Source organism: Lycium barbarum, chromosome 12 (genome assembly GCF_019175385.1).
Source record: "Lycium barbarum isolate Lr01 chromosome 12, ASM1917538v2, whole genome shotgun sequence".
Lineage (NCBI taxonomy): Eukaryota > Viridiplantae > Streptophyta > Magnoliopsida > Solanales > Solanaceae > Lycium > Lycium barbarum.
This window is the reverse complement of record NC_083348.1, coordinates 92264345-92278729: the sequence shown is the minus strand read 5'-3', so window position 1 is coordinate 92278729 and position 14385 is coordinate 92264345. Positions and strand designations below refer to the sequence as shown.

The following is a 14385-nucleotide window of genomic DNA, read 5'->3' as shown; positions in this document are numbered from 1 at the left end:
TGTTTGGTGTGAATTCTTCAACTTTTGTGCAATAAAGTATCAAAAGTTAGTATTACAGAAATTATTCACAATTAAAATTACTAAAAAGATTAATACGTGTTAAAGCAATATTTGTTTGACTCTAAAAAAGTAATGACGTGATATATAATTGGATAGAGAAAGTAATTGGGATCATCATTATCTGTATGTTAATTAGAAATTTCGAATTCGAATTTTAGGAATGAAATTTTTTTTAGACCGAAAATGATTTTCCCTTTTAATTTTTTGATGGTATACAATGCAAATCTGAATTATTTAAGCTAGTGTGTTTCGAATATCAAGTACTTATATAATAATAAGAATAATATTTTTAAAAAATTAGCTCATAAAGACTTCCTGGAGTTTTTCTCAAACTTTCTCAAATACTCAATTTATGTATTGGAAGAACAAAAGATACGTCTCATAAATCATAATCCAGACATGTGATGCAATTTAACTAAATGATGAAATTCTGCTTTTATTAAAAGTAATGATAATTTGACTCATTGGATCCACATATCTCTGGATTTTGACAACTTTTAATTACAAGTGGAGTTCCCTTTTTAATATGCCAAAACGTTCATTATTAAGGTAAGTTCGGTGTATATACATATGGAGAAGGAATAATTAGGCGCAATATCATATGTCATGATTACTATTAAAGTAATTAACCATACAAAGCTGTTGAATAACATGTGAAAGTGTTGAAAAACTTGCATATAAACAGAGCTTTAGTGATTTTTTTTTTTTATTATGGCTGTTAGTTGTACATAATCCGATTCTAGTATTAATAATCTGATTTTGTTATTAAAAATAGTACCCCACAAATATTGAGGCAACAACTTGCTCTAAATTAGTGAATAAACAACTATAATCTGACCTTTTTCATTTGTTTTGGTAAAGTTATAATTTGACTTGATCTAGATATTAAGATTAAGAATTTGCCAAGGAAAAGAATTTAAAAGCAGTTAAATTTCAGAAACTACTTAATATCAGTCTGAATTAATATATCGATAATGTCAACTACAAATCTGATCAGAAAAGGGAACAAACGAAATACTCTATCAAACAACATCAAATGCACTTCCATGTTTAATAGGGTTGTCAATACAGTTTTTTTTTTTTTTTTTTTTTGTTTTAAAACATGGATCATAAAGATATAGAATTAGTAATTTGTTGTCGTTTTTATATTATCGAAAAGTAAGGAATGAAGACAAAAGGAATACTGCTGGACCTTATACAGTAGCCTTCCCATTCTCATTATTTATGGTAATAACTTGAATACAAACACATCAGTTTCATCTCTGTGTTATCCCAATCGAAGATCCTCTGTTTTTTAGTATTTTCTTTTTAAAATCCGCTGTTTATAAACTCATCTCTCTTCCACCCTCCAAAAAACCCATCACCTCTCCCTCTCTCGGTATATATATGCAAGCAAAACTTTATAACTAATCTGAGGACTACTCGAGCCAATTTTTGTTCAACTCAAACACACAAAGATTGTTCCTCTGTTGTTGTGAAAATGGAAGTTCAAATAACAGGGGAAGCAGAAAGTTGGATTTGGATTGTTATAGCAACAGGGGTAACAGTTGGATGGTTAATTTATAAGTTGAGAAAAAAGCAAAAGGAAGAGGAAGAAAGGGAGAATGGAGTTCCAAGAGGAAGTTCTGGTTGGCCTTTAATTGGAGAAACTCTGGATTTCATTGCTTCTGGTTACACTTCTCGACCTGTCACTTTCATGGAGAAACGCAAGTCTCTGTAAGCATACATATATCCCTTTTCTTATCTTTTCATTACAGGTTTCAATTCTTTCTTCAAGTTTTCTGGCTGATAATTTTTTGGAATTGCTATCTCTATGATTTCAGAAAAGTAATTAACAGTAATTCTTGCTTTTTTACCAGTTGTACAGTCCAGTAAAATCTTTTTCATCTTTCTTTCTAGTAAACAGGGGGAAAAAAAAAGAGTTTTTTATGTGTTAGAAATGGATTATTTGAGCCTTTGTTTAACGACGGATCTTTACCTAAAGATGTGGTGGTAGTTTTAAATTCTTAAAGCTTCGTGTTGGTTTGTTAAGATCGTAATTTAAAATGTTTTTTGTATTGTTTGGAGGAGTTTTCTTCTCTTAAATAAAAAGTGTCCTGGCGTGGTCATTGCACGTGGGCCTCAATCAGTTGACTCAGTTCAGCTGCACGGCCTTTTGATAAAATACTAGTAGTAGTAGTACAATTAGCTGTCTTTTTCATTTTTCTAATTTGAAGAAAAAAAGGAGTATTGAAAAAGTAATACTCCTAGTAGTAGTACCAGTTGTTGACCGGAGAGAAACCTAATCCCTCTACCTCTTTATCAAAAAAATTATTCTTTTTCTATATTTAGAATATATTTAGAAGTAATTTAATTTTATGAGATGATTTACAGTCACATAAATATTTAAAAATTATTTTAAATTACACATTTTAATTTTATGTCAAATCAAAAGAGCACAATTTTTTTGAGAAGGAGGGAATGGTACTTATTTAAATGAGTTAATATTCTCATGGGATGATCACTTTCATCTTTATATAGGGATAATTTAATAAACTTTACATTGCATTATTGATTTCTTAATATGTGTCTTTTAGCTAAGGTGACACTGGACGAAGGGAATATACAATTCCAAAATTTGTCGGCCCTCAGTTATAATTCGGGTCCTCTGTGGTTTCTATCTTGCCTTCATGTTGTGTTGTATAGTGATCGAGCATGTTTTCCAAAAATTTCATTAGAATCTCAAAGTTCATAATACTTCATATCTATTACAATTCTGTCTAATATAATATTTATACAATCAAATTATTTATATGGTAATTAACAGTTAATTTCTGTGATAAAATAATCGATAACTTCATAAATGATCATTATTGTAACTTATTATCACAAATTAAAATATATTACTAATATAAAAAATTATACTATTATCAGTTTATATTAGAGTTCGTACGTATATGAGAGTTCTACTTAGTTGTATTTCCAAGAGAAGCTATAAGGCAGCCAAGGAAGATATATTGCCTTTTGCAGGAAGAAACATATCGTCGTTTTATTGCAGCATATCATTATTCATACCGCTCTTTTAACCAATGGTACCATGTCATATGCCTTAGCCAAGATCATGAAAAGAGATTTGGCAATCAATTAATTAGCTGCTAAAAGCTGCCATCTCTCTTTTGAACTATACCTTTCTTCCCCTCTAGCTTGGAAGTAGGAACTGAATTGCAGAGCCTAATCGGGCTTCCTCATTAAAATTCACTGACCCCTTTTTAACCCACAGTCCCACTTCGCACATATACGAAACTGACTAAAGTAAGCGTGGATATCTGAAATTTTATCGGATTTAAATTGTACCCGCAATATTTATTTATTGTATTAATAAACAACGTGGGTACAATTTTGTTTATTTGGGGACTATTTGTAGCGCATTTTTCGAATGTGAGATGATTTGGACGTCCTTGAAATATATTTGGTCACCAAGAACGTTGGGCAACATTGTGGTATTTCGAGTTGAAATATCATATTTGATGTCTTAGTTTCTTTGTGAATACCCATGAGATTTGTAAATGAACTATTGAACTCGTTTTGGAGAGTCTCGTTATAAATTCAATAAAATTTCGATGTCTACGATAAGTACTCCATACTAATAACTCTTTTTTATTTGTTTAATTTTAAAGGTACGGAAAAGTGTTCAAAAGTAATATACTAGGAAAAGGAATAATAGTATCAACGGATGCAGAGGTGAACAAGGTGGTTCTACAGAACAACGGGGATGTATTTATACCATGTTATCCTAAATCAATAACAGAATTGTTTGGGAAGAATTCAATATTGCAAACGAATGGACCAGTACATAGGAGAGTGCACGGACAAATTGGGAGCTTCTTAAAATCACCACAACTCAAGGCCCGTATTACACGAGACATCGAAGCCTCCGTCCGCCATTTTTTGTCAACATGGCTAGAAAAACAACACTGTGTCTACGTCCAAGATGAAGCCAAAAAGGTCTCTCTCTATCATACTCTTAGTGCTCGTTTGGTTGGGAAACAACTTATCCTGGGATTAGTTATTTCACCCTCAAGGTGAGATAAAATAAGGCTACAATCCTGGGATAACTAATCCGGAATAACTGGATTAGTTATCCCGGATTTTTATTCCAACTAAACGTGGGATAAGAAGGTATTAAAATTTTATGCTGAGACTATTTTTGCTTATCCTTCGCACCAAACGACCCCTTAGAGTCTTAGTTTGTTGCTGCACATGCATGCATTTATATTATGTCTGCTCGTACAACATTACCACTTGTAGTATCTATCATTTGAGCCCACTCCGCTCAATGTCAGACTCATACGGGTACCTTTCCACCCGTGCGAGTTTTGTGGTTCAACTGAATACAATACGAGTAGTTTTTACTCAAATAATTTATATTATATAAAATAAATTAGAATGTATATGTACAATACTATAATAGAGGACAACACTCATCCTAAATTGACCAACTCTAAATTTTGTACGCAACTTTCATCATTCAATTAGCAACAATATGAAATATGACGACTAAATTGGGATTAGTACAACCTGAATTACTCCGTCTTTAATTCCTAAATGACGTGTTCTGTTTTGAGATTCAAAATTGTGAAATTTGACAATTGTTCCTAAAGAGTTGTTGTCTTTAGAAATTTAAGAAGAGATAATAGTATTTCTATAGCATTATTTATCAATCTCCAGGTCCATTTTCCTAATATATAGTTAGTTGCTGTTGTTGGACATGGAAGATTGCATTTGAGGTACTAGTGAAGCTGATACTAAGCATAGGCCCTGGGGAAGAATTGGACTTGCTCAAGAAAGAATTTGAAGAATTCACCAAAGGCTTGATTTGTTTGCCCATTAAATTTCCCGGAACCACACTCTACAAATCTTTAAAGGTAATTTGTCGTTGGTTACTAAGTATAATAAATTTCTTTTTGAGTTTTAAATTATATACATTTGACATTATAAAAAATATTTACATTATGAGTACATATAACTTAAATTCATTACTTTTTTGCACGTGTGTGTTGTAACACTGGTTTTAGGGTTTGTGCAGGCTAAAGAAAGGTTATCAAGAATGGTAGGGAAGAAGGTAGAGGAGAGAAAATTGAGCATAGAGAAAAAGGAAGAGAAGGGGTTACCAAATGATGCAATTGACGTGCTCTTAGGGAATGCTGATGGGGCAAAGCAACCTCTGCCGTCCGATTTCATCAGTAGCAACTTGATAGAGATGATGATTCCCGGGGAAGAGACCGTGCCAACGGCGATCACATTAGCTGTCAAATTTCTAAGTGACAACCCCGTCGCTCTATCTCGCTTGCTGGTATGATGTCGCCATCCTCTTTTATTAGTTTAGAATTTATCTACTCAGGGGGTAAACTTTAATTTTAATAAAATAACATGTACTGTAACAACAAGCCGATATTAGCGAGCCTTATATAGTAACCAGCAAAATAAGATAAATAGGTAAAAATATAATTTTTGAAAAGGGCAAAAAATATCTCTAACTTATGAAAAATTACTCACTAAACCTCCTTCTAAGTTCTAACTTTTGATCTAATCATACCCTTTGTTTTTTATCAAGGATATCCTCCCTCCACCTTTTGATCTAAAATACCTTTGTTTTTTGCTCAAAGTTTACATGGGTCAATATTAGGAGTCTATTTAATTAACTTAAGATAAAATCTTAAATATATATATAAGCAACTAATTTTTGGTAAATAAAATTAAAAAATGTGTTACAGTATCCTTTTTGAATAGACAGAAATTATTGCCATATAAAAATGAAATGAGTAGCTTACGGTAAAAGTGGCTCTTTTGGGATACAATAAATGGACGGATAGGCTTGCTTGGGCTAATATATATGGTTGGGAGCAATGTTGCTTGCCCCCACGTGTGCGTGGTGGGGAATTAAATGTCACAGTCACATGATCGTTAAATATTTTCTTCTTTTATTTAATTTATCTTTTTGACTTTTCTACCAAGTACCAAGTCATTTTCAAAATTTGGGACACACACAACTTTTTAAATAAATAAAAGAAAAAGAAGTATGGAAGACGATATTGCAGCCCTACGATTTTGAGAGTCCAGAACACTCAATACAAACCCAATTGAATCAAAATACCCCAAGAAAAAAAAAGGTATCAAAGTACCTTTAACGCAGTTTTTTTCTGCGTTATATAAAAGTGAGTTAACGTTTCACGTTAAAATCTATTAACAATTTTTCTTTAAAAAAAAAAACACTAAATTGCATAACGCATAATTTTACTGCGCTATGCAACCAGGGTCAATTTCCTAAGTTAGGCATCCATTTCCATTTCATAACTATGCAAAAGTTTCCATTTTTTAAAATATTTATAAGATTAATTTATCTATATTTATAAGAAGATTAATTTATCTTCTAATACTATAAGGATCTTTTAACAATTTTTTATCAAAAATATATATTCTATTATCTTTTGATATTTATGAAAAAACATTTATTCTTATCAAAAGTATTTATTCTTTTATTTTGATATTATCTTTTAACAATTTTTTTATCCTTTTGTTCATAGACTTGTTGCTACCTTTTCTTAATTAATGTTTGTTTAGCTAACTCTAAAAATAATCGAGTCTACGATCTATTTACCCCCGACAAAAGTAAATAATTTTTTATTATGATTGAGGGTTAGTTACATTAAACACTCATGTAATAAGAATTTATTTGAGATACACCCCTTGTATTTTAAAATAGAATATTTACACCACTTATATTATGAGAATCATGCACTTAAACTCTCTATGGGGTATAGTCGTACCTAAATATATTAAATATAATAATAAAAAATAAATTAAAATATAAATAACACAAATGACCTAATAAAATATGCCAACTATTATTATTGGCTTTCTCGCACATTAAGCTAGCAAATTGTTTTAGTTTTATTTACATAATATTTTATTATATAAGAACTCCTCATCTGTAGTTTCTTTATTTATTCTTCGCTTTAAAATTATTTTTAATTTACTTATTCCGATAAAGTTTCATTAGCATAGGATTTCTTAGGAAGTTAATTTTTTCTTTTAAAATATTGGGAATACATCACTATAGTTTAGATTTTTTTTAAATATTTTGCCAAATTGTTAAAATTCTAGTTATCTTTTCATTAAATACTCATGTAATAAGAATTAATTTGAGATACACACCATGTATTTTAAAATTGAAGATAGGATTTTCATAGTATAAGTGGTGTAAATGTATGATTTTAAAATACAAGGTGTGTATCTCGAATTAATTCTTATTACATTAATATTTAACATAATAACCCTCATTTTTAATAAAAATTATTTACTTTTATCAGTAAATAGATCTTAGACTCTATTGTTTTTAGAATTACCTAAATAAACATTAATTTGGAAAAAAGAGCAACAAAGTCAATGAACAAGACAGTAAATTTTTTGTTAAAAGATATTTATTCAAAAAGTAAGAAAATAAATACTCTTTATAATTATAAATGTTTTTCATAAGTATCAACAGATAAGATAATACATACTTTGGTAAAAAAATTGTCAAAAGATTCTTTTAGTATCAAAAGAGAAATTAATATTCCCTTCGTTCATTTTTATTTGTCTATAAAATTAATATTTCCTCCGTTCACTTTAACTTGTCTACAACTTTGCACGGCCCTTAAGAAATAATAAATGAAGTGCATAATTTATCATGATATTCATATTAATTGATGCATATTTTTAATGGACTTGAAAATGATTTGAAGTGAGCAATTAATACAATGGATAAAATAGGAAAAAATTGTCTTCTCTTAATATGCTAAAATGAATATATTTTTAGAATAATAAACAAGTAAAAGCAAACAGAGAAGCATTATAAAATAAAAACTTTTGCATAGTTTTGATTTGAAATGAATACGGTTGGATTAGCAAGTATATTAACATGGCCTAACTTAGCAAGGCCTAACTCCGGAAATTGACCCTAGTTGCATAGCGCAGTAAAATTATGCGTTATGAAATTTTTTTTTATTTAAAAAAAAAATGGGTAACGAATTTTAACGTGAGACGTTAACTCACTTTTATATAACGCAGAAAAAAGATGCGTTAAAGGTATTTTGATATTTTTTTTGGGGGGGGGGGGGGTTATTTTAATTCAATTGGGCTTTTATAAGGTCATTTAGGTTCTGGACTCCCATTTTGATTTAACGGCTGTCAGTTGTGGACCAACTTCATTTACAACCCGTGTGCTTTTCTTGTTGAAACTTGTGCCTATCACACACACATTTTTTTCTTCTTCTTTTTGTTTCTTTTACTTTCTCCTTCGCATGTTAATACGTCTATATTACATGTTCTATTGATAGAGTGAGTTCAGTTTGGGTAGGATAAGGGTTGGAAAATTATTTTACACAATACCTGGTAGTGTTACTCCAGGGATTATTCTCTATTATTGGAGAAGACAAAAGTTGAGACAAACCTATACTGAAAACTATACGATCCAAAACTCAAATATATTATACCATAGAGTCTATTAAGCATACAAATTAATTCTTTTATAGTAATGTATATTATATTAAATCGTCATGAGATTTTATGACCAAGAATGTGAAATTCAAGGTTAAAATTAGAAAGAATCCAAATAAGTTGAGATCGTCGATATGAATCCTCACTAATATAAAAAAAAAGAAAAAAAGAATTAAGAAAGACATACAGTTAATCTACATTGTACTCAATGTAGACCAAACAACGTTATACTATAATACATATATTGGACATTTTAATGATGTGCAGACATATATGTAGCCTACTTTTTTATTCGAAATGTAGCTTCTTAGTCTTATTTCCTTTTCTTATCACATAATTGTTGTTTTCCTGGAATGATTGCAGGAGGAGAATTTGGAATTGAAGCAGCAGAAGATAAGTTGTTGTGAGGATTATAGTTGGACAGATTATATGTCATTGCCCTTCACTCAGAATGTTAGTTTCCATTTTTATGCTATAAATAAATTATGATACTTTTTCAGTCCAGTGTTCACTATATGCATGTAAATGCAAGTCCTATTAGATGTACTCACAGTGTCACCCTACCCCTAAGAACTGTCTCAACGAAAGAAGATTATTTGTAATCCTGTTTTTTGGTCTTTTAAAAAAAGGGTCTAATATCCGATCAAAATCTTGAAATTCACAAGAAAGAGAATATTAAGATCCATTGTTATGGAATGGCAGGTTATCAGTGAAACCTTGAGATTGGGAAATATCATTAATGCAGTATGGAGAAAAGCTCTCAAAGATGTCAAAATCAAAGGTCTGTTTTCTTTTCTTTATGATCCAGCATTTCCCTTCTGTGTTTAGGCCTCCTAACTATTGTGGCTGCTTTATTAGAAGTTGAGTGACTATCCATAAAACTAACTCGAGATTGTAGTGTTTAATATATGTTGGGGTTGTTGCCAGGGCATTTGATACCAAAAGGATGGTGTGTTTTGGCATCCTTCACTTCAGTTCACATGGATGAAGAAAATTATGAAAATCCATACAATTTTGATCCCTCCAGATGGCAGGTCAGCTTTTCTTTTAAAATTTTCATTCTCAACAGTCCTATTACCTAATCTTAAACCACCTTGATTATTGCGTGGCTATGCACTGGTAGAGATATAGCCTTCGGTAATAGAGCTATAATCAGAGACATTGCTTTTCGGTCCTTTTTATCGTTATTCATAGCTATCACTAAATTCTAAGTATATGTTAACTTCCCAAAGATGTGAAATGGATGAATCTAACTTGTCTCACTAATAATCAGAATTCTAACTAATTTTTGGCTTGTCAGAAAGCTGGAGTTGCTGTGACCAGCAGCACATTTACACCATTTGGTGGAGGACAGAGGCTGTGTCCTGGTTTAGAACTTTCCAGGCTTGAAATCTCCGTTTTCCTCCACCATCTCGTCACCACCTACAGGTAAACTCGCTCTCTAAGAAACCATGACCCTGGAAAAAGAAAAAGAAAATATATTTCTAGTAGCTTGGGATTGAGATACAGTTGTTGTAATACGAAAAAGAAAAAGTAGGAATGGTATTCTATTTTTTTAAAACCAAGTAGCTGAGGGCCAAAGATAGTGGTGTTTGAAATAATATGAGTAATAATGGCAAGAATTGGTGAAGGCTAATGAGCAATCACTTTCTATTGTGTGATGAACAGATGGGTGGCAGAGAGGGATGAGATTGTCTATTTCCCAACAGTGAAGATGAAGAACAAGCTGCCTATCAACATCATGCCCTTTGAGCAAAACCCACCAATTCAAACCAAACAAAACTAACTTATTCTTTACTATTTCACCCTAATTTCTCCAAACATGCTGTTTCTCTACAATTTATTATGTAACCCACATCTTTCCCTCTATTATATTATCTTAGCCAAAAATATTTCTATGTAAAGGTAGAAAATCAAGTACAAAAACCTCTCCTACCCCACACCCTCGGCAAGGTTTTATTTTTTAAAAAGAATCTTTTAACATCATTTTGAGAAGACTGACTATTTAGCTCAAGTGTAATTGTCGTCTAGATTGATGGAACCTATTTTTCATTTTCTTATTGGGTGGGGTATCGATGGATGATTGTCCATTTCATTATTAGGAATGCTAGTGGAAAAACCATTCAAAATCTTGATCCTTATCATCAATTTTTGGAAGATTTGTCATTTTGTTCCACAAAAAAACAATACGTGATGGCTGTAAACTAGATATGCGCATGAAGATGAAAGGTCCTTCCAGAACACGTGCGTCACTTGCCTACAAAACAATTTGTTTGGTAAATCAGACAAAGGTACAAAATTCCTACAAGATTTTGTCATAATTTTGAGTTTAGATCATAGCCATAATGATATGATTGTATTAAGTTCATCACCCGAAGGTCACGACATGATAGTGCAATGGTTGCACTCGTATAATTTAGACCTGCATGCATCTCATGCTAAAATCTAATTTTAGTCGATTTTGATTTTTGACATTTAAATTTGGAATTCTTAATATGCACTATTTCAATTGGACCAATCAGATGGTTTAGATTCAAATAGCAACATGACAAGTCTATAGGTATGCTTTAATAACATTATGTTAACAATTCATGAATTTTTGTAATACCAGACACATCAATTAGATATAATTGAGGAAGTCATTATTGAGAAAGTAGCTTAAAATGAACTTTAAACTGTCTTAACAATGCTTCTAAAATTGAACATATAGTGCCAAAATTCTGAATAAGATTATCATACATCAGTATGGGTAAGAATCCCTCCGGTACTACTACGTCCAATAATCCTCAATGGTGTAGTGGATGTAGGCCACGTACAAAATGAATATTAGAGGCTAGGATCTTTTTCTTGGTACTTCTTCAAAGAATTATTTATTTATTAATTTATTCCTACACTATTTTTGAAATTCAAGGTAAATTATTTATGGTCGTAAAGGCCTGGATCATTTTGTTAATAATCCTTTAATTTTTTTTCTCAACAGTGCTATATATATAATGTTTCTTTTTCGTAAATCTTGTGTTTTTATGTGAGTTGTGAACAGTGAAACTAATTTCGAGAATCTGAAAATTTCACAATTTTTATTTATGTTTAGCTTTTTAAGTTACTTTTAACTATGAAGAGTAAATAAAAACTAAAACTGAAGGAGTATTAATACATATAAATACTTTGGGTTTAAAGAATATTATTCTTTGGAGAAGTACCAAGAAAAATGATCCTAACATCTGATATTCATTTTGTACACGTGACCTACATGCGCTACACCATTGAGGATTATTGGACTTAGTAGTACTGGACGAGATCCTTTCCCCATTGATTAGTATAAAAATTACTTGCCCGTCTAGCTCAGTTGGTAGAGCTGGTAGAGCGCAAGGCTCTTAACCTTGTGGTCGTGGGTTCCGAGCCCCACGGTGGGCGATTATCATTTTTTATTTTTTCCAATCCTTTTTTGAAGAAATCCTTACAATAAAATGATTTTTTTACTCTATTTCTCATAATTCTTTTCGAAGAAATCCCTACAGAAAAATAATCTTTGACCTTTTTCCACATATCTTAGGAAATAATTGACATTCAAACATAGCCCAAACGCGTCTCAATAAAATTTGTGCCTAAAGAAAAATTTTAACCCGATGTCTTAAGTGTATATACACATACAGTGTTGTTGTTTTTTTCATACTTGTTATTTATAATAGTAAAAATTAATTCAAGTTACCAAGTAGTAGCCATGTCTTTTCAATAAATTGCCTTGGATGTTGTTGTAAAACATTTTATTCATTAATATGAAGATTTGAATAGTTTAGTTCATGAGTTCTAAAATATTTTAGTCAAAAAAAAAAAATTCACCATTAAAAATTATTGGAACTTCAAAATTTTGGCCTCACTCACCCTTGAGCCGTCACTGATTTGATTCTTCAATTTGTAATATAAAAAGCAAGAGAAAGGGAAAAATAAAGGGAAAAGGGTCAAATATACCCCTCTACTTTAGTTTATTGGCTAACTTTGCCCTCCGTTAGTCAAAGTAATCAAATATAGCCCTCTCGTTACAAGCTGGGGCCAAATATACCCTTACTGTTAGCAAAGTTTCAAAAATACCTGTCATTTCTAACATATAAGCAAGTCTAGTCATTGCAATTGGGTGACATGGACACCACATGGCATTTAACTTATTGTATGTGGTGCCTACGTGGCAATTTTTTTAAAAAAAACAATCTAGGAAATTGATTTTTTTAAAACAAATCTGAAAAAAAATGTTTTTTATTAAAAATCTGAAACTTTTTTGTTTTAATAAAACCCGTTTTTTTAAAATATATTCTAGAAAATTGGATATTTTAGTTAAAAAATCTGGAAAATGATTTTCTTTAAATCTGGAAAACTGTAAAGTTTTTTTTTTTAAAAAAAGTGTCCTAATTTTTTTTAATCTGGATTAATTTTAATAAATCTGAAAAACTGATTTAAAAAAAAAATCCAATTTTCCAGAATATTTTTTTGAAGAAGCGGGTTTTATAAAATAAAATAAAAATTATATTTTAAATAAAGTCATTTTTATCAGATTTGTTTTTAGAAAATTCAATTTTCCGGATTGTTTTTAAAAAAATTGCCACGTAGGCACCACATAGAATAAGTTAAAAGCCATGTGGCGTGCATGTCACTCTATTTCAATGGCTAGACTTGTTTATGTGGAAATATGTTAGAATTGAGGGTATTTTTGAAACTTGGCTAACGATAGGGTATATTTGGCCCCAACTTGTAACGAGAGGGGTATATTTGACTACTTTGACTAACGGAGGGCAAAGTTAGCTAATAAACTAAAGTAGAGAGATATATTTGACCCTTTTCCCAAAAAGAAATCACTTCATGGACTTCTTGTAATTTCTTGGTAATCGGGTCAATTGTCATTAGAAATCCATCGAAATATTCACTCTTTTCCAGAATATTTTTCCCTTTTTTCACTGTATGATGTTGGCCATAAAAATTCCAAATACAACTTCAAAAACAACCAAAACTTGTTTTTCACTTTTAATACATTCAAACAACCAAATATTCTTTGTAAAAACTATATAACCAAACACAACTTCATCTTCAACTCTAATTCCAAAATACCAAATAAAGTGAAAAATATTTGGTTTTATGGCCAAACGCCTACTTAGGTGTATTCATTGTTTCCTTTTCTTTTTCTTTTTTTCTTGTTTTCTTTTCTATATTGTGGACCATGGAAATTACCTGGTAGGGGTGACACTACGTAGCTATTTCACCAGGACATAGTTGTTAACCTCCCTCCTTTTGCATAAGAAATTACAAGTTTGATTTCGTTCCATACAATTTGGGCCTACGTGTGATGACCCGCCACGTCATCATGCCACCTATACGCCACGTGGAACTATTTTTGCCATGCAGGAAGCTTATGTGGATGCTTAAATGGAAAGGAGGCTAGCTTATGTGAGAAGATTCTAGAGAAATATGGAGATTTCTTATGGAAGACTTTAGAACCTTATGGAATTGCATGGAAAGTCCTTGGAATATTCTAGTTGTGTAGAGATTTCTAGAATAGGGGCTTATTTATAAATATGTAGGGACTTGTACAATAATTATTATTTACATATTAGTCCCTAGGTGAGTAGTATAAATAGAGGGGCATCAATTTGTAAAAACCATCAAGCAAAAATCAATCAACTCTTCTCTAATAAAAAGCTTCCTTCTAGCAAATTTCTCTTGTCTTTCTCAATTACTATTCCCTTAGCGATCTTGAGTGTAGTGATCTAAGCTGACTTGGCATAGCAAGATCGTGAGCAAGTTGTGCAAGAACGTGAGCGA

General features: G+C 31.2%; 1 protein-coding gene and 1 non-coding gene across 2 annotated transcripts; both read left to right on the top strand.

Annotated features, from left to right (window-relative positions):
• Window positions 1–1176: 1176 nt before the first annotated feature.
• LOC132621147 (3-epi-6-deoxocathasterone 23-monooxygenase CYP90C1) lies at window positions 1177–10818 on the top strand. The gene is made up of 9 exons (XM_060335300.1): window positions 1177–1776; window positions 3717–4044; window positions 4815–4964; window positions 5126–5392; window positions 8941–9030; window positions 9280–9358; window positions 9505–9611; window positions 9878–10005; window positions 10246–10818. The coding sequence occupies exons 1-9, from the start codon at window positions 1541–1543 to the stop codon at window positions 10361–10363; spliced, it is 1503 nt and encodes a 500-aa protein (XP_060191283.1). The 5' UTR covers window positions 1177–1540; the 3' UTR covers window positions 10364–10818.
• Window positions 10819–11908: 1090 nt separating this feature from the next.
• On the top strand, window positions 11909–11991 carry TRNAK-CUU (transfer RNA lysine (anticodon CUU)). Its single transcript has one exon. It is a non-coding gene; the product is annotated as a tRNA-Lys (tRNA).
• Window positions 11992–14385: the final 2394 nt, after the last annotated feature.